This window comes from Mizuhopecten yessoensis, unplaced genomic scaffold (genome assembly GCF_002113885.1).
Source record: "Mizuhopecten yessoensis strain PY_sf001 unplaced genomic scaffold, ASM211388v2 scaffold8853, whole genome shotgun sequence".
NCBI lineage: Eukaryota > Metazoa > Mollusca > Bivalvia > Pectinida > Pectinidae > Mizuhopecten > Mizuhopecten yessoensis.
In genome coordinates, this window is record NW_018407755.1 from 372,194 (window position 1) to 387,722 (window position 15,529).

General features: G+C 37.1%; 1 protein-coding gene across 2 annotated transcripts; it reads right to left on the bottom strand.

Annotated features, from left to right (window-relative positions):
• Positions 1-1,654: 1,654 nt before the first annotated feature.
• Positions 1,655-13,222, bottom strand: LOC110456830 (endoglucanase E-4-like). Of its 2 annotated transcripts, none has more exons than XM_021507823.1 (12): positions 13,114-13,222; positions 11,834-12,031; positions 10,313-10,517; positions 10,033-10,203; positions 8,920-9,104; positions 8,199-8,358; positions 7,823-7,934; positions 6,157-6,313; positions 5,419-5,563; positions 4,577-4,742; positions 3,401-3,591; positions 1,655-1,746 (listed from the first exon to the last, which is right to left on the bottom strand). In XM_021507823.1, exons 2-12 carry the CDS (start codon positions 12,020-12,022, stop codon positions 1,709-1,711), a joined length of 1,719 nt encoding a protein of 572 aa, XP_021363498.1. In that variant the 5' UTR covers positions 12,023-12,031; positions 13,114-13,222; the 3' UTR covers positions 1,655-1,708. The 2 variants fall into 2 exon arrangements, with proteins under 2 accessions (XP_021363498.1, XP_021363497.1); XM_021507822.1 differs by lacking the exon at positions 13,114-13,222 and adding an exon at positions 13,047-13,076.
• Positions 13,223-15,529: the final 2,307 nt, after the last annotated feature.

Below are 15,529 nucleotides of genomic sequence, written 5' to 3' on the forward strand. Positions count from 1 at the left end.
CTCATTCTCTGTATATGAACCTAAAAAATTGGTGTTCCGTTCATAGTACTGTGAACGAACCATTGTGCCAGTTTATGACCTACACACTCTGCAATATAACCTCTGATTTTCTCAGACTGCTGTACTGTGTGCCCTGAGGGGTGATTATTATCTGTCCTAGTTTACAGTATTTGATGGTAACCAATACAGAAGATTGGATCGTAATGGTCAATACAACAGTTTTAAAGCCTGAATATTTATGTCTTTATAAATTTTCATTTAAGTTTATTGCGATCAATATGGAGAATAGGAAATTAATCAAATTAAAAAATATCCTCTTACGAGTTTAGTGTTTAGGAGTTCATTCATTGTCGAGGACAAATATAAGACATCGCCATAATTGAGAATAGCATTCAGCGTGTTTGCATCTGTTTACGTCACCTTGATTCATGATGAATAAAATAGTGTTTATTATCTATCATTCTTTAATTTATCAAACTAAAGGCTTGGATTATATGCCTTAACGTAGTTTAGTTGCCTTCTGACAGTTGAAACATGACAGGTGCAGGAAACATGACAAGTGGAGGAAACGGCAACTATTCCTTAGTACCTAGTGCTCTGTTAGGATACATGAATAAATGTAAAAAAAATGTCTATAAAACTGTAACTGAAACTTCCAAACCGATAAAACTGTAAAAAAAAAAAAGTATTCAAGGAAAGATTTACTTTGAGCTCCTTCTAAATATTTGAGGAGAATAAGACAAGGTATTCTGGACGGGTAGTTGTTTTCTGCTTCATCGACGACGCCAATAATGGAAATCTAGGTCAAATCCATGTAATGTCACGTCCTCGACAATATTGTCGTGTGTTGTCGTTTATTTACGTTTGTGTTGTTGTTTTTTTGTATCTACTTAAGTTCTGTTATATGGTTTTCTTTCCTCTACTTTTTATTGCTACCATAGAACATTATAAGCACAGATTATTATTAGACCCTGTCATGCCCAGGGATGAGAATTTGCAAGCAGAACAAGCAGAAGGGTTTCAAGTTGGATACAATCAGCTAACAATGGGTTTCGCGCAAATTTGAAAATCCCGAGGGTTGCATTTCCTTATTCTTCATCTCTGAGCATGAACAAGTGTTGTTATTTAATTTCTAGAACTAGTTCAGACCCCCAAGTTAATGGCTTCATTAACAGATAATTGCAATAACGCATTCACTATCAGGTTCACTTTAGATGTGCCGATTATTAACCTGACAGGTCTTATCCAGACAGATCATATCGGTCTGTAAACCCTCACAATGTCACCTACTTCTGCAAGATTGGTTTTCTGACATTATCTGGGATTTCACAGGTCTCAGTGAAGTTCCGTTCATAGCATTACGAACCCTTGTGCCAGTACAAAACCTGCCCACTCATATTCTTTTCCAGATTTTTCCATTATGCATTATGTTAACCTTGACATTTGCCACCGACTACCACGTGACTACTTGTTTTGCTATCTAGGCTCGTAAACAGAATTATTTGATGGCAACCGATAGGTAGTATATACTTTGAAGATATGCATAAATATGATATAAACAATGTTTAGATATAGAATGATTTTTTAAGAAATTTTCGAAGATCCATACTTGATCGATTGTGATTCTTTAATAAAAATACAAGAAATCACAAGCAACAATAAACTGTAATTTTATTTCTAAATAACAGCAGAAGACCTCAGTCTTGCACTACGGTAATTCACCCTCGAGCGTAAGATGCAGCAACCCTGGAAAACAATAAAGCGAATCTTAGTAACAGATATTAGAACGCAAGATTTGTCACAATATGAAAAGTCTTCCAATTCTCAAACAACAATGGCTATTTATGTCAGGATGTCTCGTATTTGAACTATTTACAATTCTTCCAAAATTGTTTTCATTCCATTCCGACGAATTGCTTCATCTTATGACAAAGAACATAGGTTAAAATGTCATACAAAAAAGTCGGCATCAATGAGAAACCTCTGGAAGATGAAATTTAAAATTTCTACAGAAAAAAAAAAATTCACGTTCATGTAATGTGATTATTTTATATACAGAAGGTATTAAAAGCTGATATACCACAGTATCATCACACAAATTTTAAATGGATGTCAATATGAAAACATAACTGAAGGAACTGGTGAAACATTAACACCTATACAACCAATTGAATAGCTTTTATATTTGTTGAAGAACTATGGAGTGATGCAAAGATGAAAGAAACGCACAGGTAACTGAACCTTAAAAATCCGATAATGGAAAGATAAAAAATAAAGAAAACTGCATCATACAGATGTTTTGTCTCCTTCTTGGACTCATCGGTTATCGTAGAGGTCAAAGGTGCCTAAAAATCCTTAATGTTAAGAATTTCAAAATTTAGAGAAGAACTGTTCATTTCAAACTAAATACTTATATATATATATGATTGAATTTTATAAACGTCGCCGCCATATTCTTTACTTATCTTGTACTTTTGCATCCAAATACTGTTTATGTTTTAGATGAGATTGTATAAGTATTGCCATTTTAAAGACATGTGACCCTTTGGGTATTTGAAATAAGAATCCAAGCTATTTTATCATTTGAAGATATAGGAACATAAAAATATGGTCATAAAAAGGTAAATGGACATTAAAGCATTCAAAATGTGAATCCAAGCTATGTCAAGGTTTGCAGAGCTTGGAATATGAAACTGCAGTCAAATAAAGGCAAGTGAGCATTTAGGAATCAGATATGTGAATCCAAGCTACTAAGCTATAGTATTGTTCACAGAGCTTGTAATATAAAATTACGATCAAATAAAGGCAAGCGAACCTTTAGGTATTTGGAATGTGCGCACTATCTATTAAATTGTTCACAAAGCTTGGAATATGAAAGTACAGTCATATAAAGGCAAGCGAACCTTTAGGTGTTTGGAATGTGAGCACTATATGTTACATTGGTCACAGAGCTGCGAAGGCAAGCGAACATTTAGATATTTGGAATGTACGTGAGCGCTATCTATTACATTGTTCACAGAGCTTGGAATATTAAAGTACAGTCAGATAAAGGCAAGCGAACCTTTAGGCGTTTGGAATGTGAGCACTATATACATGTGTTACATTGTTCACAGAGCTTGGAAGCCAAGCAAACCTTTAGGTATTTGGAATGTGAGCACTATATATTACATTGTTCACAATGTTTGGAAGCCAAGCAAACCTTTAGGTATTTGGATGTGAGCACTATATATTACATTGTTCACAGAACCTGGAAGCCAAGCAAACATTTAGGTATTTGGAATGTGAGCGCTATCTATTACATTGTTCACAGAGCTTGGAAGCCAAGGAAACATTTAGGTATTTGGAATGTGGGCACTATCTATTACATTGTTCACAGAGCTTGGAATATGTATCAACGTACCTGCTACGGCTGACTGGAAGCCAGCATTATAATCGCACGCCACCTCATTGTTGATATAGTTGCCACGGCTATCTGTGTAGGAATCGCTACCATCAGGTCCCCCAACGAGGGCCCCATATAAGGTGTGTGGGTTTGGTCCTTTCTGTTGCTGTGCTTCCCATGAACATGGCGTTGGCATCATTGGGCATGAGCTAAACCACAGAGAGAGATAAGCTATTTATTGAATGGTTCTGCCAATATATCTTATATCTTATACCGGGAAATGTTCGCCCAGTCAAATTTCCGCCCTTCGCCAGTGAAACCAATTTTGTCCAATGATAATTTCGCCCTCCCCATTTAACGACTACGTTTATTATGCTGTTAACATATGTTCGCTGTAATGATGAATTCACCCCCATTACGGAGGGCGAAAGAGGCGAAAATTAAATTCCCAGTATAAAATATTTTTTTGTACTTTATTGAACCATTTTTCATTTCCTGTCATTCGAAATGGATAACTTCGAATCTCTAAAGCATGTGCAGAATATTATTTCAGTGAAATAGCACCATAAAGTCGGCATCAGATCCGCGCTATCACAAGGAGGCAAGCACACAAACATACCCTGTCTCCTGCATACACACACGCAAGCACGCACACACTACACACATGGAGACACGTCCTTAAATGGCCTTAGCTGTTAATAAGACGTCATATAAAGCAAACCGAACAGGACAAAATGATATGTCTTTTGGAATAAAATTTCAAAGACTACCAGTTCATTTGTTCAAGCGATACGATATTATAAGTTTCGTAATAACGCTTGTTGCAGACAGTTTCAATAAATTTACTGACCCCAAGACTTATTTGATCTAAAAAAAACACTGTCCACTGGGAAATAAGCTTTTTCGCCCTTCCTAATGATGGCAAAATTATCATTACAGCGAATATAAATAAACAACATAACATTCATAATAATAAATGAACACTGGACGAAAAACACTTTTAATGGGCGAAGGGCAAAAGTTTGTCTTGGCCAAAGTTTCCCGGTATGCAACATTTGGAGGTCACTTGAGTTTTCGAAATTATCCATTTGTCGATACCTGAAGTTCAAAAGATCGTCAACTAAATCGTTCAATACTTAAACAATCCACAGGCACGTTATAATGGAATCGTTCGACAATCCAACCATGACTTACCTCCCCCTGTGATGCGGTTGGGTAGGTGGGTTGACCCCAAACCCGACCACGAAACTCCTTCCGGTATCACCGAGGGCATAGTGGATCTGAGACTTCGCCCATGCGCGGTACTCGGGGACATGGATACCCTCATCGGCCGCCAATAAGGCCATGAAAGCCATGTTTGCTTTGAAAAGAAAAAAATGTTTTTAAAACTCAGTCTAAAACTATTTAGTAGACTATGTTTTGATACAATCGAGCAATGACAACACGGGAAACGGAGGTAAATAGTACACCTGGGCCTGTGTTCGTGAAACCGTTCCCATGCTCAAGCTTAGATTTTGTGCTCAAGCCTTATTTCTTGTCCTTATTATAACTTAATAAATAAACAATTTTTGGCAATGATTTAGAAACATTCGGAAGATAGTTTAAGCCATATACTGTTTTCAATGCACGGTTTCATTATTACGTGTCATGTATATGATTTGTTGTGTAATACATTGTTTTATCCTGTGTCAAATTTCTAATTTTCTATTAAATAATGTATTTCTTAACAAATAATTTGTCATTGCAGAATGATGGCAATAAGGAAGGGACAATGAAGAAAAAAGCGAGGTGTTATTTTTATTAACACATGAGTATAAAATTTGTATGTTTACCTATTGTTACAAGCACATGCATTTTATTGTGTGTACGTGAGTGTTGAAATATCCTAATACGTGGCGATTTTTATTAAACAAATAACAGATCAAACATATAAGTCAGCATCTTAGAATAACATTGCAGATGTTTTTGTATGAATATATTAGAATTCAGACAATGATTTAAATGCGAGAGGCCCTTATCAATTTCGACATACTCACATGCGTATCTGAGTGACCCCCACTGTGAGCGGAAAGCGAGTCCCTTTGGGCTGTAAGGAATAGAGCCCCCGGGTAACCAATCGGTAAACGTTGCCTCGATGTTGTCCTTGTACGTTTGTTCTCCGGTGATGTTATAAAGCAGAATCTACGAATACACAACGCAGTATCTACTTACACTAGAAATATATGATGCAAGTCGATGTTACTGTACCGACAACCCGTTCACTTCATGAACTCAATACTCCTTTATTTTATTTTAATTAATACAATAAATGTCAGCACCGATCGCTGTCTTCTTCCTTTCTTTCTTTTGTTTACATTTCTAATTTTATTTTTTCTCGCACTAGGCGACTTTAACATTCACTAAGGAGCGGAAGGGGTAAACATATTGCCCGTCCCTGTAGTATTAGTGAGTTATATTGCGATATGTCTCGGGTTATTTTGACATTTCGACACATTGTTGCTTAAAGAGTTGTCTTCAGTGGTTTAATGCCGAGACACCGGCCATTTGCATTCTTTTCTTGACAAAAGAACAGACGTTTCCGAAAGCTCGCAAAATAAGTTTTCAATTACGGGTTGTTTTCAAAACATATTCACCATTTATAATTTGTACCACACTGATGAGTCAAATCCGAATATGTATACATCTGACTGCCAAAATATATGCTGGTTCCATACTATTTAACACAAAAATATGCATTTTAGGAAATAGGGTTTATTGTGCGACACGTAACGAACCTGACATCCAGCGCCCTTGTCATCCCATGACTGACCCCAGTCCGGTCCGGCCACAGCCGTGTAGTAGGTCTTAGCGTCTGTTAAGTAAGATGTTTTGTTTGTTGCCATATATAGCCACAAAGCTCCCCAGCAAAGCTCGTCTTCATAAGCTGATGATCTTTATACAAAGCACAAGAACATTACTGGAGAAAAGGACTGATTGATTTTTTATCAATTAGCAACGATCTATTAGCACAAAAATCACTTATATGATCAAAGGATAGAGATTTTGTAATAAATCAGTTCATAAGGACTACAATATATTTGCCTACAAATGTATAAGGGTTACGCGCGATATTTCAAACCTCGTTAAGTGCTCCAGAAGATCAGATGCGAAATTTCAACCTCGCCAAAACACATCACTATACAATAGGAAATACAACAGTTTGATCATTGTTTATAGTAGAGTATGTTTAAGGAAATAAATCTCATGTCCCATGAGTAGAGGACAAACGGTTTCACAAGAAGAGGACAACGGCTGCAAGAGGGCATGTGGTCCCACAATTAGAGGGCATGTGGTGCCATCATTAGACGGTATTTGATCCCAATGCAAAAGGGCATGTGATCCCACCATTAGCGGGCATATGATCCCAATATAAGAGGGCATGTGGTCTCACCATTAGAGGGTATATGATCTCAATATAAGAGGGCATGTGGTCCCACCATTAGAGGGCATATGATCCCAATATTAGAGGGCATGTGGTCCCGACATATGAGGTCAGGTAGTCCCACCATAAGAGAGCATGTGGTCACATCATAAAAAACACGGGTGGTCCAACAAGAAAACAAGATAACCCGCTATAAGAGGACTGGTGATGTGATCCCAGAAACAGAGGACGAGGTCACACAACATTTGGATAGCTTGTTCAACTAGAAAGCACAGGTGGTCCATCAACAGAAGGGTAAATTAGTTCAACAACAACAAAAGTGTAAGTAGTTCTACAAATGTACAACAACAACAAAAGGGTAAGTAGTTCTACAAATGTACAACAACAACAAAAGGGTAAGTAGTTCTACAAATGTACAACAACAACAAAAGGGTAAGTAGTTCTACAAATGTACAACAACAACAAAAGGGTAAGTAGTTCTACAAATGTACAACAACAACAAAAGGGTAAGTAGTTCTACAAATGTACAACAACAACAAAAGGGTAAGTAGTTCTACAAATGTACAACAACAACAAAAGGACAGGTAATCAAACAAACGACAGGTAGAGGACAGGCGGTCCCACAACAAGGCGACAAGTGGTCCCTCAAAAAGATGATCGATGACCCAACAAACAGAGGACAGGTAATAAACAAACAATGGGCAGATTACTCACAACAACACGAAATATGGTCACACAACAAGAAGACAGTTTGTTCCTCGAACAAAGGACAGGCGGTCCCACAACAAGAGAACAAGAGGTCCCTCAAGAAGATGAATGGTGGCACCACAAACAGAAGACTGGTGGTTTAAACAAACAAAGGACAAGTGACCCCCAGCAACATGCACGATGACCACGCAAAAAAGAGGATGGTTTGTTTATCAAACAAAGGACATTCGGTCCCACAATAAGAGGGCAAATGAAACCACAGTATTCGGTTCATACAAATTCGCCCCAAATTCGTAAGGTGGATGACCTACCTGTAATAGGCGGCGGCCTGGTTGACACTGTTGCTGTAGATACCTTTGTAAGTTACAGCAAATTTGTAGATCTCTTCGGCATTAGTGAGTAGCTGAGCAGCGAATGTCGGATCTGTGGACGGGAACGTAAGAATTTGTCAAAATGAAGCTTTTAAATTGATATTTTAAGCAAGCAATAAAAAACACATGTTTTCTTCAAATGAAGCCCCTTTAGCAGGAGACATGGACGAAAGCCCTCGATTTTGCTGCCGGATCCACATTAGGCGCCTCTAACTATGCACAAGGCTATTCTTTCCATAAACCTGAAAGGGGCTAAATAGATCATAGTTTGCGTCGTCTCGACTATCTCGAACCAAACCGATTATTGTCGTATTACCTTTATCTTTGAAAACCAAGTAACCAGCAGCCATTGCAGCAGTATACTCGCCAGCTACGTCACTTCCTGGGTTAGTCGCATCGACCTTGAACGCCGGTCTGGCCATTGTCATGTCTTCCGGTCTGCCCCAGAATCCATGATCCTGGCCCCCATCGCCTACCTAAAGTTTTGAGAAAGAAAATAGATTGTTCATGATATGGAGAATTAGAAGCGGGTAAATAACACAAGCTGTAATTATGTTTGACTTAAATGTTATGTTTTTACTTAAATTATATATGAAAGATAACGTAGAAGACCCACAAGTTATTTCACCTGTCAAATTTGGAAATAGATACAACAAACCAAAAAAGCAAAAATACTGCCTAATTAAGGAATAAACAGGAATATCTTTCAGTTTATACCGTATAACCTCAAAAATAAACATGGTTATCAGTAACAATAAAATTTGAAAAGACAGACAATCCTTTTTAATTTATAACAGATGAATCTTCATAAATATTTGATAAAAACAAAAACGTTTGCACAATTTATAACATTGCACAGTAATTTCATCGCCGAGCAACTCCAATCAGAATTTGGAATTATTTAGAATACCGCACTAAACACTGCTGTGTACAACGTCATCACTATATGTTGTGTGTTTTCTAAGTTATACAATATAGCATGAATAGCTAAAATTCAATTATATTAGCAACATGTAAGAAGATGATATTTGACTTACCTGAATATAGAGTTCGTTAGGAGCAGTGTGAGCCTTGATCAGCCATTCCAGAGGCCAACGGATGCAGTCATACATATATTCCGTCTGACCGGCATTTTCGTAGGCGTCAGCATATTGCAGAAATCCCCAGGCCAGCATGGTCACACTGGCAGACATAGGAAGGCCGAATTTCACATGGTCGCCAGCTGTGTATGAGTGATGGTTTAAATTTGTATTCAATTAACATCTCGAATGTTTCTGATATGTATAAATGACATATGACATTAGCTTAGAGTTTTCTGATTTGCGACCGTTTGCAATCGCACAGTCAATCCCTTTGGTGGCTACACCGTTTTTAACACTTGTCATTACACAAGACCAGGGTCCGTATTCATGAAACCGTTCTCATGCTCAAGCATGGATTTCGTACTCAAACCAACTTTCTTGTAATCATATCAAGCAATCAAGAAGTCATATGTAAACATTAAAAAAGTATTTGGATTTAATTTTCAACATTTTTTCCCCAAATGATTGACAGAATTAGATTTTATTAATAATTTATAAACGGAACAAGACATTAGGATTGAGAACATAATCCATGCTTGAGCATGAGAACGGTTTCATTAATACAGGCCCAGAACTTTATTTGGTTAGTTAAAACATGGAACATTCAGACACATGCAGGATATCCGTGATTTGATAAATGCAGCTTTAAGTAACAGATTACCATGTTTGATGTAAAAAAAAAAAGGCCAGTTAACCCCCCCCCCCCCCCCCCCTTTTATAACATTCAAACAATTATTCCTTTTGTTAATGCATTAATATTTAATATCTGCAAAACATTACTGATCATTACATTGTATTAAGTTCAAATTGCTTCACGAAAACTTGAACCTAACAACAAAAGAGGACAACTCATGTCGAGGACGTAATAAATACGTCACTTTAACATACTGTAAAACGATGCTTAAATATTCGGAACCCATTTTGCTTCAGTTCATCGATTAGATCAATGGAAAACAACCGATGAGTTCCAGTCATTAAGGAGTTTAAATGGGGGTAATGCAACATCTTGCATTATCACACTATGAAACCCAGGATCTTGTATTGTACTATTTCACTATAGAAACATACCGTCATACCAGCCTCCTGTGAGATCCTCCCCGTTTGCGCCTTGATCGTTCATGGCCGAGTCCCCTCTCCACGATATGCGGTTATTAGGAGGTAGTTTCCCAGACCGCTGGGCCTCGTAGAATAGGATGGACTTCTCCAGAACCTCATCATAGTTGTATTTAGCTCCGGGCACTTCAATTTACATTCATTCAAATTAGAGACATATTTCACAATTGAAAAAATGTGCAATCATAGCTTTCAATATCACCGTTAAGGACATACAGAGAGTTAGTTATCGTACCTGTTGGAGCTGGGGGCACAGTCTGTCCATCATGTGCCATGTTGACGAGGGTTCCTTTTGCAGTAGGCGGTGCACTTCCGGAATAAGCTGCCTGGACGGTGATGGACAGTGTTTGACCGACGTGCTGAATGCCCGTGTGAGGTTTACTGACCAGCACGTACTCTGTGTTATCATTTGCTGTCTTAATGATATCTCCCATCCATTCCTGCCAAAACATTAGAAATAGAACATTTTAGCAACCATTGGACACGCAAACCCTCGCAAATATTACAAAAAGCGATCAGGAACAGAAAACGTCTTCAAAGATGAAAATGAACAAGGCTGTTTTTGAAGTACAAATGCTTTTAACTCAGAATCATCTCGATGACAAATATTAAACAGAAAAAAAGCATGACATCAACTTGGAATATCATTACATGAAGCAGTATCCTAAATTAGCACCATTTTTCTAGAGGACACTTCGAAATTTATTGTCACTTCAGATGCTACCTTTATGACAAACGCATGAGAAAGACAGTGAATGGCAGTGATACTAAGAGTAGCGTATTATTAGCCGACCGTTAGCATCGGTTGCTATATAACGTAGCAACATATGTATAAAGCAACAAGCTAGGTTGGTATCTATTGAAATATGCCTTCAACTGATTGTACGAATATTTCAAAACGTTAATAGGTTGACTATTCCGTCTTTGCGTATTGCAGAGTTATCTTCTCTTCAGAGCAGGTATTGATTGTTACGTCATTTGTTTGTGAGAGTAACGTCATCAATGTTTGAGAAACCGACGTAATTTTATCACACAAACCAAAGACGTAACAATCAATACCTGCTCTCAAGAGAAGATAACTCTGCAATACGCAAAGACGGAATACCATTTTTACAAGGACATTGCTATTATATAAGGTGTACCTGTTCGTGTAAACTAAAGTGATACAACCACTGATGAGCTGAAAGCCCGTACCTTCAGTTACGGGTGTTCCAAAATGGATACCGCCGTTATAAACTATCTCGGCAATTGCTTTGTGACCGCATGTTAAATACGTGAGTACATGTATTTTATGAGGAATACCTGTCTGATATATTGATTTATACGTGCAATATGGTGGTCGGGTGGTGCAGTGGATAGCGCAGTTGCCTTTCACCAAGGCGACCGGGGTTCGATTCCCCGATCGGACGTGAAAAGGTATGGGGTCACCTGCCCGATCACGTGGGTTTTCTCCGGGTACTCCGGTTTCCTCCAACATATAGACCCCCCGCGCGCTAACATCCGGGCCAACAAGAGTGATTAATATAAGATGAATAACTTGTTTCATATCTGTTATAAACTAAATAAAGTTTATATTATATATGTGCAATGCTATTTTATGTAGATGCGTTTTACAATGCTCATCAAATGGGACTTTCTTTGAGCATTTAATTGAAGCGGATGCAATGGCAGGTGACGAAGACACAGAAACTCAGAAAACAGGATGGAAAGTACATGTATAATGACCCTAGAGTTAGTTTTTCAGACCAATACTTACTGTTAACCCTGTTACCGGTTCATCGAAGTGGAGAATGACCTCCCAGCCCGCTACCTCTTCAGGGATATTGAAGACAAACTTGCCCTCGAACCTTCCTCCCCAATCATTGACGGCACTCATCGGCACCTCCAATGCTTCATTGCCAATCACCAGAAAGGCAGCTAGTACCAGAAATGAAACGGCGGCCATATTGCCTTCCTGTAATATGCAAAAGCAATAACGTCCATCGACACAAGGACATATAGGGCTACACCACAGAAAGGGCTAACAATAATGCTCGAAAAACAAATCGAACTTAACTATGGTAGTATGTTATATAAAACTATAAAATAAAGTAAATTTAAATGATTCTATAAAGTGTTGTGGATATAGAAGTCAGGTGCTCTAAGCATGATGTAGAGATTTTGCAAATTGGAAACGATCATGCGCAAACATTGTTCTTGTTCAAAATGTTTTATTTTAGCAAAAATATTTCCAGTTAAAAATACTAATAACAAAATCGTGAAAATACATAATCAGTCAACATAACAAACAAAACAAGCAATTCGCAGTCAAAACAAACAAAAACATTTCAGAGAATAGACAAATAACAAATGAACATCAAACCATGTACAGGTAACAGTAAATAATATAACACCAACCCAATCTACGACAAACCATGTGACGCCAACAAAATTTAGGACATACCATTTGACGGCAAATCATGTGACAATTACACATGACGACAAAACAAATGTACGGCAAATCATGTGACACCAACAAATGTACGAAAAATCATGTGACACCAACAAATGTACGAAAAATCATGTGACACCAACAAATGTACGACAAATCATGTTACACCAACAAATGTACGACAAATCATGTGACACCAACAAATGTACGATAAATCATGTGACACACACAAATGTACGAAAAATCATGTGACACCAACAAATGTACGACAAATCATGTGACACCAACAAATGTACGACAAATCACATGACATCAAATAAATGTTCGACAAACTATTGACACTAAAATCATGTTATAACAACAAATAAAAATTAGTCACACACAGTATGAAGCATTCACATTGAAACTTACATTAATGCGCATGACACATTGCTATTTATTTAAATATTCCTCAATAAATCAACATTTAGTTATTTGTACTTTAAGAAAGGATTTCGTGAAACGTTATTGCAAGGCAATTAAGATGTGTGATACCCACAGTTGTCAGCAACATTGCAGCTATAGAAAGATAACTTTTTCTGAAATATTAACGATAAGTGGATTACCTCTGCAGGTCCCCTCGTTTACACTACAGCCTATAACTGGATAAACTACCGGTCTGGTCTCCTTATCAGGATAGGCCACAATACAGGTCAAGGAGTTACTACCACCAGGGTCCAGTTAAATAGGTGGAATGGTTACTTAAGTGCATGTGTCCTGATATAGATAGTAATCGTAGTTGTCCATGTACATGTCCATTTGAGAGTATCTGTCTGTCTTATGAAATTATGACGAAATGTTGATTGACTGCCAAAAATATGTATTCATTGAAGTTGACACCGTTGTAAGCGTTGAATCTCTTCTTGAGGTCCTCTAAATCCAATCCTGTCAACTTCCGGTTGCGTTTTGAGGCATTTTGAGTTGACATTCAATACTCCAAAATATAGCAAACAACTCTAATGAATTGACATGAAATTTCAATGCGTCTAACCCTTTGACAAAATTTACAATATTAGTTTAAAACATTATATTGGAGTTCGTTATAACTTAAGTAATCAATGTACTTTATTGTGAATTATTATCAAGTTTCTGAAAACTGCAAACATTTTGTCATGATTTTTAGCATTATATTTTATTTTGTCTAAGAAGATTCCCTGAAAAGAACTTAGTTCGTTCGCGTCAGTGTAAAAGGTGTAGCATTTATAATCTGGTAATGTGATGTTATAACCAATAGAAAATCTGTCCAGCTCCTCTCAAAGTCGAACGTAAGACCTGCACATCAGAATGCAATTATATAAATTGGTGATTGATAATCCACCAAATATTACTCTGTGGCTTGCGTCCGTTTAGAATGTACAATGAACATATATTGTGAAATCATATGTTATGAACACGAGCCTGAAAACACGAGAAAACATAAATGCAGTTAAAGTAATGAAAGGGAGAGCTCGTTAAGTTCAGGAAGATTCGTGAAATGGGGCTTGCGTGTACGATCAAAATATGTTCACAACTATTAAGTAGTGAAATTCATGAAAAAATGGCATTAATTTATTAATGGTTTTGGTATCATGGTATTTTTACAGTATTTAGGTTTTCATCAGTTGCTGATTTGAAGTATATGGAAATGTGAAGACCCCTGCTAAGAATATGAAAACAACGATCGTGGCGTCTTATCAAATATTTCAGGTGACCTATTTTCAGGTAGATCTCGATGCAAATATTTCGTCTACGATCTAATCTTCTCGTGTGGGTCTCTCTCGCTATTAAAATGAGCATTACATTCCCTTTCTTCCATGTAAATACAGTGTGATTCCCAACATACAAAGTCGGGTATATTGATGACGTCAACACCGATTTATACCTGACGGTTTGAGCTGATGAGCAACGCCACGAATAGCAATGTTTAATCTTAAATAAACCTACCTTGTAAATAAATGTTAAAACGCCCGGTTCAACCAAGTACAGTATTAATTTTGCATAACATCGTTTTGAACAAATTACAGTGTTGCGTTGCCCTTTATTTTTACAGGCGTTAAACTGATTAAAGAATTTTTGGCTTTATCAGCTATGCATACAGTGGAATACATCTTCTGTTCAAGCAACAAGTTAATAAAGACTAATAACCCTGTATGGTCCTGTACTGTGACCTGCTTATACATTGAATCACGTGGCATCAAGGTCATACAAACAAGACGATGTGTGTCGCCGGAGCAGACCCACTTTATTTGAAATTTCCACTTTATTTCAGTTTAAGAGAATGAACAGTTGTATTCATATAAAACAAAGAACACATGTGACTCATAAACTAAGCTTTCTGGTTGTGCATTTGAGTGTCTATCCTTCGAAAAGAAAATACCTTTAATTTTCACATTTGACTTGATTTCTCCTTCCCTTTAACTCATTCACCCCTGAAGACAAATTTGAACTCTTCCAATTCAATGGATGGAATAGTTCATTATGAAACTTCAGGGGTGAATGAGTTAATGAAATATGCCTTCCTCTGCACGCCACTGTGACTACATTCATTGCGGTCCAGATTTAAATAAAGTCAACAATCGATTTTAATATCAAGTTTTTTTCTACTGATTGTTTTTCTTATCATACCACAATTTATATATTTCCATCATTATTTTTAATTTCAATCCATTGACTCTTGTGCCTTCTATGTCATGCACTATTTAAATGTATAATGATAACTAGAGGGCGATGCCAATATTTTAATACTAGTGTACGTAAACAAAGGACTTTACATTATTTGGACAACTTGTGCCCAATCCCTTTTGTATATTAGATGCAAATAAAAATATGTTTAAATCAAATCAAACAAAAGACATCATCATTTATTACATACTTACTGATAAATACTGTGGGGTTTTTTTTGACAAACTAAAAAGTCACTATTTTTCCAACCTTTCGGGCTTAGCCCTTCGTCAGGGATTAAATGTCACGTGACCTCTACGTCACATCTATCTTGACAAACAG